Source organism: Hyperoodon ampullatus, assembly GCF_949752795.1.
Source record: "Hyperoodon ampullatus genome assembly, chromosome: 15".
Classification (NCBI taxonomy): Eukaryota; Metazoa; Chordata; class Mammalia; order Artiodactyla; family Ziphiidae; genus Hyperoodon; species Hyperoodon ampullatus.
The window spans coordinates 57,730,982-57,747,439 of record NC_136928.1 but is presented as its reverse complement, the minus strand read 5'-3'; the positions used below and the strand labels follow the sequence as shown (position 1 = coordinate 57,747,439).

At 33.9% G+C, this 16,458-nt stretch overlaps 1 protein-coding gene across 2 annotated transcripts in view; it reads right to left on the bottom strand.

The window, feature by feature from the left end:
• Nucleotides 1–16,458, bottom strand: part of SOS1 (SOS Ras/Rac guanine nucleotide exchange factor 1) — a gene marked incomplete at both ends in the record, with an annotated part of 138,560 nt that overhangs the window by 17,296 nt on the left and 104,806 nt on the right. For both annotated transcript variants that reach the window (XM_079720849.1, XM_079720850.1), the window contains 7 exons: nucleotides 1,948–2,065; nucleotides 2,569–2,731; nucleotides 7,098–7,217; nucleotides 8,340–8,562; nucleotides 9,709–9,812; nucleotides 10,358–10,480; nucleotides 11,241–11,322. In XM_079720849.1, the coding sequence (XP_079576975.1) occupies nucleotides 1,948–2,065; nucleotides 2,569–2,731; nucleotides 7,098–7,217; nucleotides 8,340–8,562; nucleotides 9,709–9,812; nucleotides 10,358–10,480; nucleotides 11,241–11,322 (933 nt within the window). The remainder of the gene's footprint in view (nucleotides 1–1,947; nucleotides 2,066–2,568; nucleotides 2,732–7,097; nucleotides 7,218–8,339; nucleotides 8,563–9,708; nucleotides 9,813–10,357; nucleotides 10,481–11,240; nucleotides 11,323–16,458) is intronic.

Sequence of the window (16,458 nt, the reverse complement as noted above, 5' to 3'; positions counted from 1 at the left end):
CCTATGTGAGAAAAGAATCTAAAAAAGAATGAATATATGTATAGGTATAACTGAATCACTTTGCTGTACACCTGAAACTAATATAACATTGTAAATCAACTGTACTCCAATAAAATTAAAATATAATAAAATAAAATAAAAAGTTAATGGGAAACAATATTTTTAAAGAAGGAGGTACCATATGTAAATGGGGATGAAGAAGACTTATTCAATAAACGTGGGTCAACAAATAAACAATCTGGTGGAGAAACAAATTTGAATATTTCATATGATATCTAAAAGAGACTTCAATTTGATTGAAGAGTTAAATATAATTTTAAAAGTCAAATCATAAAGCTAGGAGAAAATATGACTGAATGTTAAGTTACTAGACTGGAAGAACTTTCTACGGTCAGAAACAATAGAAATCATAATGGGAAAAATGGACAGATTATAGAATTTTAAAAATACTGTATTTCAAAGAATAACAACTAAAAGGCAGACTGGTAAAATATCTAGCTCAAGAAATATCCAGCTAGATATAAATTATCTAGTTAGACTGGCTAGATAGCTCAAGAAAATATTCTCAAATACATAAAAAAGGTATAAATATGAAGATATTCATTATAACATTATTTAGGAAAGCAAAAAAGCTGGAAACAACATATGCGTCAGGTCATAGGGTAACAGTTAAATAAACTGTCATACCAACTTTAAAGAATATCATGTAGCCATTAGAAATGGTAATTATAAAGACTAATAAAACACAACAATATATCTAGGATATGGTAAGTGAAAAAAGTAAACAATGTGTACCTGTCACACAATTACAACTATATACAATATGTATATGTACAAAACTGGTTGGTTATAAAGCCTGAACAAAAATGTCAATTGAAAAAATATCAGGACATAAGAATGTTACATGCAGTATAACTTAAAGCTATATAGAAAATATATAAATAGAGATGAGGAAAAGGCTAGAAGAAAATACACCACATACTAAAAAGACTAAACACCAGATATGTAATTGAGGGCATACTTTTTTTTAAGTATTTAGAGGAAGAATCATGAGAGCATACATACCAGCAGAGAAAAGAAACCAGTGTGAAAGAGATACTGAAGATATAAAATAACAGGAAATAAGCTGGGACGAAGTGAGAGGGTGGCATGGACTTATATATACTACCAAACACTACCCAGATAGCTAGTGGGAAGCAGCCACACAGCACAGGGAGATAAGCTCGGTGCTCTGTGACCACCTAGAGGGGTGGGATAGGGAGGGTGGGAGGGAGACGCAAGAGGGAGGGGATATGGGGATATATGTGTATGTATAGCTGATTTCACTTTGTTATAAAGCAGAAACTAACACACCACTGTAAAGCAATTATACTCCAATAAAGACATTAAATAAATAAAATACAGGAAATAAATGATGGGATAAGATAGAGGAACCTATAGAAAGGGAGAAGACTCAGATGGTAGGTTTCAGTCTTAAAAGAAAGAAAACGCACTACCTTACTCTGGTGCAGAAGGGAAGGAAAAAAGAATAGGTAAAATTTTGATGTGTAGAAGGTGTGGGCCCAAAGGCACATGCACTATGATTTTTAGCCATGTGAGACTGTTTATAAGCAGCATGATTATCAAGTATGGGTAAATATGGCCATGCCTCTTCTGTAGAGTGTTTGGTTTACTAAAAGTCGATAAAAAGATTTCTATGAATATTAAAACAGAAGTAAGCATTATACAATATTGAATGGCTGCACAATATGGAAATAAAAAGTGGAATGTACATATTGGGCTTCATCTTAAAAAAGTCCTCATAGAGAAAAATTCTAAGGGGATTCAGGTGCTAAATATTTGTTAAGTATTTTCTGCTGGTATATTAGACATGTGTTTACTCAGTCATTTAATGAAATAACTTGTTTTATCCAGAAACATGATAAAAATTTAAGAAGAAATGCTCACCAAAGAAAGGCACACATGGTGGATTAATAGACCTGAGTTTTGCCAAATATTTCTTATAGTGATCTTCACTTAGTTCATGAGCTTCTTCTAAAATTTTCTTTTGGCGACTTGGTATTTGCTACAATAAAAATAAAATAATGTTTAGGGAATATAAGTTTACAAAAGGAATCACAGGTTTTGCCAAAAAATGCCAGGCTTAGAGTAAAGCCCGAACACAACAGTATCAGTTTGGTGCTAAGAATGATAATACTGCTTCAAAGAGACTATCTTCATAGACCCTAGTACAAACTTAAAGAAAAAGTGTGCGTGTGAGAGAGAAATCTATTTTATCTTGCCATTCCTCAAACAAGTATGTGAACATTTAGTTGTACATTATATTACAAATAAGGTGCTGAAATCTTTTTATTCTTCTAACTTAGGCTAGGACCTGTGAATGCATTTTAATGAGACTGCCTAATTTACAAAGAGCAACCAATTCAATACAAAATTTAGGTAATTCCATCATTTCAGCTGTTACTGAAAAGATAGATGAGGCATGTAAAAATTAAAGGTCATAATTGTTAACATCCTGATTCCTAGGAACAGGGAATGGAAAAAACACCTTTAGATAAGCAAACCTACCTCAAACGTGTGGTCTAGTCTGTATACAGGTGATGAGTTCATAGCACTGACAACCTCAAGGACACCATTGAAGTTGTTCAGCTCTTGAAAGACTTGCAGAATCTCAATTATTCGACTCACCACAGCTACTCTTTCTTCTAAGTTTTCAGTTTCTACAATACATCTGGGAATCAAAGACAAAAAGTGAATTAAAAAATTTGGAGTTTTCCCAACGAAGATATGATTTAAAGAATTTAGCAAACAAAATGGAATGGAGGGCAGCTATAGTGTAACAGTAGAGAATACATATTCAGAATGGCAGGTAAATAGTAGGTGAATGGAAGAGAAGGCAATGCCTTCAGTCAGGCATGCTGCTTGTCACTGTCTTCCAGACTGATACAGTCAACCGGTCAGTCATTCTTCCTATTATATTTGGTGCATTCTCTCTCAGTATTGGAATTCTCTGATCAGTCTATCATCTTGTTGAATGTATGCTGGTCTTTAGGATGTGGGTGTGTTCTAGGGAAACTTATTCTCAAATTTAAGAATTCTCTGCCTCTTATTCTTCATCTAATTGTAAGATTTTAGTGATTAGTGCTTAATTTCTTTCTTTGACATACAGAAATAATTACCTACATTTCTAAGAACAGCTCTTTAGATAAGCACTATAATGTTAAAAAGTGAATGAAAATATTTTACCACCATTCAGAATAAAAAATTTTTAATTACTTAGAAAGAATAAAAAAGTCAATGAAAACAAAAGCTCTTTACATTTAGATACCAAGAATCCTTGGAAAGTACATATATATCCAAGTAAATAGCTAAAAGGAAGCTATGCTCAAAAAAGAATTCCTCAGTGAGCATTTATTCTCTATTTCTAATATTTGAGAAAAATTTTTATTTACTAATCACTTATCAGTAAAGAAAATATTTTAAACTTGGTTTTCAATAATGTGATAGTAAACAACTCAATCTAAGAAAAAATAAAATACACATATGGAAAAAATAAATATAAATCAATATTAAACATTAACAAAAATGTAAAGTTGTGGATTACACTATTCCCTGGTGAGGCTGATCTAACAGTGAAAAACAAAACACTGCAAAACTATCAAAATAAATTTGCCTTATTATCAAATTAAACATAACATGTTTATGCATTAAAGCGTTAGATGTCTACAAATCACATACCAGCTATCTAGTTATCTAGACATTTTAAAAGGTAAGATACAAGTATAATATGTTTACATCTTTTTTTAATTCAGTTGATATTAACTAGGTATACACAATGAGATCACCTGTGGAGCTTTTTATAAAAACCAGGTAAGTCTGGTATGATTTATCCAGAAGTGACTTCAATTCTAATGCACATCTATGGCTAAAAACCACTGTGGCAAATGAACAAGAACCTCTTCCACTGAAAAGGCAGAAACTGGAACGCTTGTACAATGTTAATGGTGAGAATGCAAAATGATGTAGCCACTATGGAAAACAGTATGGAGGCTCCTCAAAAAAAAAATAAAAATAGAACTGTCATATGATCTGCAATCCCACTTCTAGGTATTTATCCAAAAGTACTGTAATCTCAAAGAGATATTAGCACTCCCATGTTCATTGCAGCACTATTCACAATAGCCAAATGTGGAAACAACCTAAATGTCCATCTACAAATGAAAGGATAAAGAAAATGAGAAATATATGTACCATGGAATATTAGTCAAAAAAGAAGGAAATCTTGCAATATGTGACAACATGGATGAACACTGAGGACATTATGCTAAGTGAAATAAGCCAGTCATAGAAGGACAAATATTGCATGATTTACATATATGAGTTATCTAAAATAGTCAGACTCACAGAAGCAAAGAACAAAATGATGGTTGCCAGGGGCTGGGGGAGGGGGAAATGGGGAGTTGCTAATCAACATGTATAAATTTTCATGTTGATTAGCACTTATTTACACAAGATAAATAAATTCTAGAGATCTGCTGCACATTATGCCTATAGATAATAATACTGTATTTGTACACTGAAAAAAAATCTTACCACAATTAAAAAAAGCAAAAAGAGAAAGGAAAAAGATCAGGAAATGGTCGCCTTCTCAGTAATCTATTAAAAAATAGGACAGAAATGAAAATGGTCTGTATGTCTTATGAATTATGTTTCCTCTTTATAGACATAATTTTTAATTATTATGATGGAAAAGCGCTTTTGCAACTGAAGTGTAGTTATTTGACTTGATAAAGAAGAAATCAGGAAGCAACAGTTAGTGGGCAAATTCCAAAGTTTTACTTTTTAGAGGCTAAGGCTAAGAAGTAATAACATAAATAGAAGGAAGTCCTAACTTTCAGATGACTTATTTCTCATTAGGAATTGCTTTCTGGTCTTTATCCACACGCTAGCTCACATTCCAGTCATTCCTTTATGTCACTGGTCTTGTGTTCTGATAATGCCAATATGATCTGTGGAAACTTCATATCACCCTTATAAAATATGGGTCAAGATCATAAAAAATATGGCCAATACATAAAACTCTAATATCTGGCTCCAATTATAAAATTGTATTGAGATTATGGACTTTTGACATGACAGTGTGAGAAGTTCTGTTTACTCACTCCTCAGGGAAACTGGTGAAAATTATATATATAATTATATATATAAAGTTCTAGCAGTCTCTGGAAATGGCCCTAAGAGCAAATGGCAAATAAAGAAACATCTACTGGGACTTCTCTGGTGGTGCAGCGGTTAAGAATCTGCCTGCCAATGCAGGGGACACAGGTTCGATCCCTGGTCCGGGAAGATCCCACATGCCGCAGAGCAACTAAGCCCGTGCGCCACAGCTACTGAGCCTGTGCTCTAGAGCCTGTGAGCCACAACTACTGAGCCCACGTGCCACAACTAATGAAGCTTGCGTGCCTAGAGCCCATGTTCCGCAACAAGAGAAGCCACCGCAATGAAGAGTAGCCCCATATTCGCTGCAGCTAGAGAAAGTCTGCGTACAGCAACGAAGACCCAATGCAGCCACAAATAAGTAAATAAATAAAAAAGAAGACAGAGAAACATCTAGTCAGGAAAATGTACAACAATTCAGTAAGAGAGGCAAGAGTTTGTGGTGTCTGAACCAAGACTTCCTCTACCCTCATTCCTCAGAGAACCTTGCGGGGTTGGGTAGGGTGGGGGGGCAGTTAGCCCAGACAGCTAAGAACACAGGGCTCCCTACCCCTCTGACCTCTAAAATGTCAGGCTTCACCGGGGGAAAACACAGGCAACAGTAAACTGCCTGGAAGACAGACCTGATACGTCAGATTTAACAAAAAAAGATTTCAAAGTAGCCATTCTGAATTTGTTCACAGAACTAAAGGAAAGTATGATTTAAAAAGTAAAGGGAGGTATGATTACAATGTGCACCAATAGGGAGGATCCTAAAAGACACAGGAATTATACAGGAAACCAAATGGAAACTCTGGATCTGAAAAGCACAATAGTTAAAATAAAAATTTTACTAGAGGGACTCAATAGTCAATTTGAACTGGCAGAAGAAAAAAATAGTTAAACTTGAAGACAGAGGTATTGTTTAAAAAATGAAGGCAAAATAAAGACCTTCCCATATAAACAAAAACTAAGAGAATTTGTTGCTAGCAGACCCACCATACAAGAAATTGTAACGCAAGTTCTTCAAGCTGAAAGCAAGTGACCCCAGATGGTAATATGAATCCACACAAAGAGCACTGATAAAGGTAATTATATGATTATAAAAAACACTATAAATGCCTATTTTTTTCCTTATTGCTTTTCTTAACTGATTTAAAAAGCAATTGTATAAAATAATGTGTATGTAATATATTGTTGGGCCTATAACATAGAGAAATGTAATGTATGTGAAATACATTGCCAATAACTACACAAAGAGTGGGTGAGAGCAAAGCTGTAACAGGCTAAGAAAATAATGGCAAATGGTAGTAAAGCAATAATTATAACAATGTATTGTTAGATCTATATCGTTAATTATATGTCATATATATTACAATACTACAAAAGGGAGGGAGTGAGTAGAGCCACAGAGGAGTAACATTTCTACATATCACTAGAATTCTGGCATAAATCTGAAGCTAATTCTGTTATGATGTATGTGGCAAACCTAAAAACAATCATTAATAAAGTAACTTAAAATGCTGCATTAGAGGGCTTCCCTGGTGGCGCAGTGGTTGAGAGTCCGCCTGCCGATGCAGGGGACACGGGTTCGTGCCCCGGTCTGGGAAGATCCCACGTGCCGCGGAGTGGTTAGGCCTGTGAGCCATGGCCCCTGAGCCTGCACGTCCGGAGCCTGTGCTCCGCAACGGGAGAGGCCACAACAGTGAGAGGCCCGCGTACTGCAAAAAAAACCCCAAAAAACCAAAAAACCAACCTGCATTAGAAAATTATTCACTCAGTGCAAAAAAAAAGGAGGAAGAGAGGAACAACAACAACAAAACAAGACATGAGACAAATAGAACTGCAGTGAAATTTATAACATAACTGCTATGAAATGTAAGAAGATCAGTAATACTCACTTCTCAAACCACAGAGTGAGATTAGTGGTATGCCGGATCATTTTCAGAAGATTAGGAGAATTAATTTCTTTGTCTTCCTTTGTCCACACACTTCCAACTAATTCTGATGGCTGTACAGCTCTAAAATCATCAAGACATAATTCTATGTGATACTTGCCCCTCTAGTATACTGTATTATTAAGTAAATGAGATAAAAGGTTTATGAAAACAAGAACAAAAACATTATAATTTTGCATGTTTTTCTATAGATTTAAAAAAACTCTGTATGCATGTACCTGTGTACTTTTTTTTTTTTACTGCTTTACTGTAGCATTTTGCTTTGGGCAAGGTTGGGATTTCTTCATAGTATCTTTCCCAGCACTTATAAATATTATCTAACAAATTAGGGTGAGAAAGTAGTTTGGGATAATTCTTTTAAATAAATGATAATGTTATAATAATCAGTCCAATGAGGGTATAGTAATCGCTGCATTCATAAATCTTTTTTTTTTTCCCCTCCTAAAGGAGGGGGAAAAAAACCCTCCTGGGAAGGGTACTGGGAAAGAAATAAAATACATTCTAACACTGATTTTGGGAACAGTGATGATTTTTGGTGGGAGATCTATAAATTTAGTTCCATTTTTCATTTAGTTTTTACAAAATTAAATAGTTTGAAATCTAAATAGTCCAACTTTAAAACTAGAAACATTTTTTTTGAGATAGTAATTATATCAATGTAGGAAAACTATAAAAGGCTAAATGGCAATGACTTAAGTTCTCAATGACAATGGCAGTAGCTAACTCATTGAGCCCTTACTCTGTGCTGCGCAATGTGCTACGTGCTGTAAATATATGGACTATTTTAAACCTTGCACAACAGCTCCAGGAGTAGGTACCATCATTAGCCCCATTTTACTCTTGAGGAAACTAAGCAGCAGAGGGATAAAAGTTACACCAGAAGGTTAAAGTTGCCCAAGGATACCAAGCCAACAATTGGTAAAGCCAGGATCTGAACTTAGCTTTACCAACTAAGGGTGACTGCAGAAAGAGAGAAGCTGTAAATCCAGATAAGAGCAAAGAGGATGAGGGAGTGAAAGAGGAGCCTTCCATACATCAGGCCTTATTACAAGACACTTCATATACTATCTCATTTATGTCTTATAACAATCCTACATGGCAGAAATCATTTTAAATGGCAGAAATTTCATTTTAAAAGTTAACTCATTTGAAAGGATTTTTCAGCTTGAACATCAAATTACATACCGATATAGATCTGATTCAAGTAAAGTGAGTTGTCGAGCAATTTCTATTGGGTGTAAGGTGAGCAGGTCAAAGGTCTCTATGTGCCCAGGTCTGCTTATATGCCACTCAACTGTGGGAGGTGAACTCTGAAATGTAATATTATGACCTGGTCCATTGTCTCTTGCAATTTTTTTCCTTTGGATTATTTTAGTGATGGATTCAACCCACTTTTTCATTGCTTTACCTGAAATAACATTACATTAAAAAGAACGTTTAAACATTTTAGTCAATATTTTATTTTTAAAAAATAGTTTAAAATCGTATAAGTGATACCTGAATATATCTTTGCTATAAAAAGTTCAAATGATCAAAATTAAAAAATGAAGTTCCCTTTTACCATTTCCCTATTCCCTATCCCAATCTCAGTTTTCTTCAAGTGGATAACCACTGTTAATAGTTTGGTATATATTCTTTCACATCCTTTTTAAATAAGAGAAAGTAATTTATTTGTAGAAACTTTTCACCTCTATTGTTCTACTTCAGTTCAAAATATTATTTTATAATCCTCTCCAAAAAAGATATATCTTGCACAAATAAGATTTATAATGAAAGATCCTACAACATTAGCTGTTAATCTAACAAACTTTGCATTTTATAAACCAAACAGTGCAGAGGACTCCTTCATTTTGTGTGAGCTTTTCATGTGGCTTCATTCTGTACTATGCATGAAAGTACTATTATTTAACCCTTTATTTTTTGATTCTCATTTAAAGTGTATGATGGAAATAGAAACAAGTTTGTCTAGGACATCCTTAGACCTATACAATCAAAGTATCTTTAAAACTAGAAGGGGAACTGGAGATCATCAAGCCTAGCTCCTCATGTTACTGAAAAGGAAACTGAAGTATAAAGAATCAAAATGATTTTGCCAGAGTCATTTATCTAATGAGTGGCAGTGTTTGGAAGAGAACTCTTGTTTCTCGGCTCTCAGTTCAGTACGCTCTGCTGCCTCTCTGATATGTTATGCACTAGTCACCTAACTGTGTCCCAGTCAACCTTCATCGTGGTGTTGTAATGGCACAACAGTTCCTAATTGTCCTTTGGTACACATATTTTCAGATGTGTTAAGACAGCATAAATTGAGACTTTTTCTATCCAATTCCAAAATATCAGTAAGTTGATTTACTAAATGAAAATTCATTGGATCAACAGGATGATTATTAAACAATTTGTAGGTCAAAAATGGCAAAAAATTTTAACTTTTCCAGTTGGTTATGCTGGCATCATTACAAACACCTCTTAACTACACTGAGCAGTAGTGATGTCAGTTGATAGTCACCATATTGATACTTTTATTACATATAAAACTAAGGCACTTAAAAAAAAATACCTCTTACTGTTCCAATAAATTCCTCCATTCGCTGCAAAAGATGTGCATCTCTTTCAAAATCGTAGAAGTGGTGCTCTACCCAGTGCCGACATACATTTAATACTCTGTGGCATTAACACAGAAGAAGAATCAAATTACATGGGAACTCGGACATAAACATTTATCACAAGGAGTGGTATAAATGAAAACAGAGTAACTCTTACCAAATTAAATACAGCTGACCCTTGAATAACAGGGTTTGAACTGCATGGCTCCACTTATACTTGGATTTTTTTTTTTCCACTAAATCTATACCACAGTACTACTTTTTTCCACTAAATCTATACCACAGTACTACACCCTAGGCAGGTGGTTCAATCTGTGGATGCAGAACCACAGATTCAGAGGGCTGACTGTGGATTTTCTACTGTGCCAAGGGTCAGTGTCCTTAACCCCCATGTTGTTCAAGGGTCAACTTTAATCTTATAAGTGGCTTACCACTTTCAAAGTTCTACGTTAATTAAGACTTATACAGTAATTTCTGATAATTCCTCTTTACTTCACTCATTTTACATGTTACTTCCTCCTTGCTTGGGAAACATCCTTATTTAACTCTGAAACAAAAATTAAACAAAAGCTTATTTACTTCAGTTATTTATTTAATGCTTACCGCAGTTGTACAGGCTGTATATATTCTTTTCTAAACCTTTTTAGTTCTGCACTCAAGGGCTGATCTCCATTCTCTATAGCTATGCGATCAGCTTCTGTTGGCTCAGGCTCTGGAATTTCAAACCTAACATAAAACAGAACAAACTAATGAAAAGATCAATGATATCAAATTATGCAAACAGAAAACGACAAATCTTTTCACTAGTCAGCACAATCAAGAGAGCACTGTAAAAAATACTAAGGATATACATATCAGTGAAGACAAGTGAGGATTCTATAATGTAAAGACTAATGATTTAATTTTTTAAGAAGAAATTAATACTTGCCAATATAAATAAAACCAACTAGACATATAATAAAGAATACACGCAAAGTCTAAAAATAAGTGTGATTATAAAGTTAAGGGAATGATATTCATTTTTGGCTTGTGTAATTACTCTAAATCAGCCAACATAAAACTTTTTAAGGGTAAGTTCTGAAAAGCTGACTGCTCTTTGGGTACATGAAACACTTTTCTTGATTACAGTACTTGTTCACTCTATTTTCCTCAACATGTGGTATATTTGAAAAATTGTTTAAAACATTTAAATTATTAAAATTTGAATTTCCAGAGCCTAAATTCTACATTTTTATAGTCTTTAACTTGATTAATTCTGTAAATTTGAAATTTCACATACTGAGTTTCCATGTAAAAAAGTCTGCCTATTTTTGTATTTAAATAATCAAAGCTAACATATTATTATAAAATAAATGGTCATCCAAGAGATTTTCTTCTTAAAGTATTCATGAACGACAACTTAAAGCTCATTCAATATATTTCCATATCTTAGCTCAATCTCATTAAAAAAAAGAACAAAGAATTTAAACATTTTAAATTGACAGACCTTTCTATTATAAGACTCAGTAGTTCTTGAGGTTTACAAAAGGATCTATATGTTGTAAGAAATGTCCGAACAAAATTGGGATCTATGAAGAAAAAGGAAAAATATCTTATTAAAATCTTTTATTCAGAATGATTAAAACTACTATTTACATTTTCAAAAGAGATTAAATAGTCAATTTTAAAAGTCTCAAAATGTTTTGACCACACAGAATGCTTTGGACTTTGAAATCAACTGCTAACTTTAGTTTCTTCCTAAATTAGTGGCAAAATCATTGATACTAAAATTTTACATCAACTTATTTCTTGACCTCTGCACACTCTGACTAGCTGATATTAAACTCATTACTGGCCACAGGAATACAAAGGGAAGAAAGGCAGAGCATAGAAGCAAGCTTCCATGTGCTACATGGATCTCAGAACATCACCAGTTGGTTTATCTCCCTTGTACACAGAAAGGCCACAGCAATAACCCATTACTTTTCCTGCTCTTCAGACTAGTTTATCTGGATTAGTTACCTGGATTTCTTTAAATCATGTTAATAGAGCATACAACTGGAAATTGGATCTTATAATGTAGATTAAGTTAAATAGTTTCTAAATTGTTTTATGTGCTAAAAGTCAATTAAAACTGCTAAAAGATGCTTATAAATACCTATAAGTTATTAAAACTATTAAATGTGTAAGAATATGTTGATTTGGCTCTCTTCGCAACTTTTAATTACTTTAATTGCCAGCAGACGCAATGAGAGTTCAATCATAGGAGCGGGAGTCTTCAACCCCGTCCATGAGAGGATTTGCTTTTCATTCATACTTCATGAAGTAAAACAGGAAGCTGACTGAGTGTGATCACCTCTCCAGGCCTGCCTACTTGAGTCTCTCCTTGACAGTATTCTCCCAGAGTTGTGGAGAAAGGCTGCTGTCATCAGCACAAGAGACCTGGGCTATCATCTGCATAAAGGGAGTTGGAGGTGGCAGGAGACATCTTCCCATGATGGGGAATAAAAAAAAACACTCACCACTCACTGTAACTCAAATTTCATCAAGGTCCACATTTAGTTGTAAGAGTCTTTAAAAAGGAGGAGGGGAGAATTCATTAACTTGAGTTTTTTTATTGGGAGTATCCTTTTCCTGCTTCACATCACTAAGGAATGGTAAGCTCTAATTTAATGATAAATTTATTGAGAGTAGCAACTACCTTTATTTTTGTTAGGCTACACACTATGGATTCTTTATAAGAAATACAATGTCTGTTATTAGCATAGGATTTAGCAAGAATCAAATTCATTTGCATGGAAAATCTGTATTTAGTCTGATTCTGTCTAAGAATCACCCTAAATTGAGCATTAAAATAAAATAACTATATTAACTTCCCCCCCGGCCAAAGTCAAATTCATGGATTTATCATAAAATAGAAATCTATTTCCAATCTATTGGTATATGTGGTCATCAAGATAATGAATTGATTTAAATATCAGACAACCTTCAATTTAAGATTATAATAATTTTTTAAGTTAAAGAAAAATTTACATAATAAAAATATATTGGTTTTAAATGGCCCTCTTCTCCTTTAGCTTCATACCTTCTGAGGCTAGAGTGGGTTACTGATAAAAGTGATTTAAATAGATACAATCCTTTAGTAATTTCCTCTTTGTTGGTATTTTATTGTTTGTCTTCAGTTACAGAGTTCCTCAAACGTTAAAGACTAATGTCTCAACCAGAAGAAAAGATTTTAAAACAGAAGGCTGTACAAGATTTTAAAACAGAGATTTATATCGGTTTCATCACAATCCTCCCTTTCAAGAATCTTCTTCCTGTTCTGCAAATCTATATGTAAAGGTGAGGCTACTCAAAACATCATGTACTTAGGAAGCAAAAGCAGTGGCCACTGTAGAGATGCTGAGCTGTCACTGTTGGAGAGGCCAGACCCTTAGTACAGAATGCTCCAAATATTCCTGAGCTGTGTTCCAAAATTAAGGGTAACCTCTCCCTTTTTTAAAAGAAAAGTTTATTTTAGTCTAAAAGTCTAAAATCAATATCCAGATCCATTTCTTCTCAAATGCCACCTAAGTCAGGCTAAAAAGTTGTGGGATATCAAAGATACTTTTAAGTTGAAAAACAATAAAAGCAAGTTCTAAGTGAATTAAAGTATGTTTTAAGAAAACTGGCTATTTTTAAAGGCAAACTATTTTAAAACAGCCTTTTCATCTTTTACCAAAACTTCTGGCCATTTCAGTGCTTTATTAACTGATGACAATGCTGGGAAAGTCATGATGTGCCTCAGTGCCACATCAGTCAAAAGGGATCACATCAATTCCTGATGTCTGTTACGTAATGAATTCAAAGAGCATTCACATAATTCATTCCATATGATTTCTGTGAAGTGAGCAGGGCGGCTGCTGTTTTTCCCTTCTACATATGACAGAAGTAACTAAGAGTTATCTAAAGTCACACAATAGAGTGAAAGAGATGGAACCAGAATCTAGATTGTGTGATTTCTGATTTACTGCTTTTTTCTGCCATATCACCTGACCTCCCTGGATTAAAGGATCTGTTAAGGTTTCCAAAGCTGTGAGAGCTAAATATAAAGAATGAATCCATGAGTTACATAATCACTGCAGAAATTTACATAAATGATTCAGAATGAAGCTGTAAACTGCTAGTCTTGGTTAAAGGCACTAAAGTCATTGAGAAATTAGCAGTCTAATTGTGATTCTGTAATTCTTGTTAAGCCTTCTTCCAGATTTTAGGAAGTAGCAGCTGTACCTTCCTGTACACTATTCAGAAGAGGAGTTTCTGAAGCTGGCGGTGAAATAAACACTCCCACAATCATCACTGTTGTATTAACTTCTAAAGTGACTCAAGTTTAAGTTGTTTTTAGCTTCATTAGAAATTAGAGCAGTCTTGCCAACAGAAAAAACCAGCAGAAGCTAAAAATAAACCAAGAAAAATTGGCAAGAGTTTAAGTACTTTCAAAAAACATCTTAAAGGCTGCATATATTCCCAGGCTTGTATTAATTTAGGCTCTATTTCTAGTTTCTAAAGCAGTGGGAAATTGCTAATGAATGAAAAACTTATATTAAGAGAGGACATAACATCTATATTTGAAATTTTGCACAAAATTCCATATTCCAGAAGCTATTTTTATTTCTATTGATTTCCCCATTTCAGTGATAGTGACACATATAATGTCACACTAACCACTGGAAACCTTTATCTTATTGATGATACAAAGGACTAAGATAATTAGATATTTTAAAAGTACCCGTCAATAAGGACAGGTTATATAATTTTGTAGGAAAACAAAGTACCTACTTACATTTATCAGACAATGATAATAGCTAAGTTTTACACTGCCTCTGTTATCCACCTGTATTATAAAGTGATGTTTTAGAGACAGATGGAAGGCAAATGTGTTAAAAATATAAAAGCCAGGCTGATTTGGTTTTAAAACATACGCACAAATGTTTGTGGAGAAAATGAAAATCAACTATTTCGATATTCTCCTCTTTCTGTTTATCGCTAGTGGATGTAATTCCACAAAACCTCTTTCTCAAACACAACCCCTAATGGATTTCAATACGAGCAATGGCAAAAACATCCTCTGTGGTTTTTCTTCTTCACCATTTTAGGTAACACTCTTTTCTACTCTCAAAGCCCTGGACTCAGATGTCCACCATGTTCACTAGCTGCTCTGCCTCCGTCTACCCAACCTCTCTGTGTGTACAAGTACCTGCCAACTCTACCATCAAGTCCCCGGTCTCGGCCCAGGCTATTTCAAATATGAGCCGTGTTTTCTATTTTCTGCTGGCCTTCTAGCTGCCTGTCTCCCTCATTCTAAAGCTATTTTCTTTGATAATATTTTATTGTACAATTCTTCAAAATCTTAGGAAATTAGAGTATATTTACATTAATGTTCAGAATACAGCATACTAGATTTGAGGTGGTAAATTTAATCCTTTTTTAACAGTTTTATTGGCAAGGTCAATAAATTTATGAAATATTTGTTACATAGAGAGTTATTTATGTAAATACCCCTCCCCCAACCACCATAGTGAAACACCGTTAATCAGGATGTCTGTTCATGTGATAATTCTCCCTTTAATACAGCCATTTAAAACGCTACAAGAAACAATAAGCTCCTCAACAAGGATTTATAAACAATCACTCTTGAATTCCTTAAAAAAGGAAACAGACGCTATGCTGACGCACAAACACTTAAAAAAAAAATCAGAGAGTTTAAAAATAGAACAGCACTGCCCTATAGATCAAAAATTGTTCAAAAGATTTTTTTTAAAGTTAAAACACCCGAACTGAGTTTATACAGGACACAAACTCCAAAGAAATCTAATGCAGTTTTTTGCAAATTTTCTACATGAGGGCATAAAATAGCAGTAAATACTTTAAAGAAAAATATCAACTGGTTTAAATTTTTTCAATACCATTTTCTTTAAAAGAGAAATTCACCATGCATGGGAAACACCTTTTGCCCACAATTCAGTATGAAAAGCTTTTATTTCCATATGTCAGTTCTGAAAGACCCCTACCGCAAAGTCATCTCATTTCTCTAAGAGAGACTATCAAAACCAGACATACCATATTTCTTCACCCATGTTGTTTTAAAGTCTCAATAATTAAGTTGCACTAAATTATTTCCTATAACTCTGTAACAGAAGTGAAATTCCTACTTTCATCTTCTGCTTTTTATGTATATTGCTTTGTGCTTTCTTACTGTAGGTAAAAGTCTCTTCACATCCTTACCAGATGCAGAATGATCCACCTAACTATACAATTTCCCCCCACACCATTTCAGATGAATTCTGAAGTTCTGATGTAGTTAACTAATTATTTTATGTCCAGAAACACTGGACCTGAGGCACTATAAATTAGATCCCACATAAAACCCTGTCGCAATTCTTTTGAGCAACAGTTAAGCACCTTCTAATTCATCTAAATTTACAGAGCAAACACCACCAATAGACTGACTGGATTTTGTTAAAAACTAAAATTATAATGACCAACATCTAAATATAAACTAAAATCTATGCATTAAAATAGAAGTTATCTATAGTCAGAATTTATTACCTATTTCAATAAGAAAGATAACAGTACTCTGACTATATCTTCATAGTAGACCTGTGTTTGCCCATAAGTGAAGAAGCTGTTTATATTACTGACAATTCAAACCAAGAAAGTAATTCTCTTTATTTTTACTATTCAAT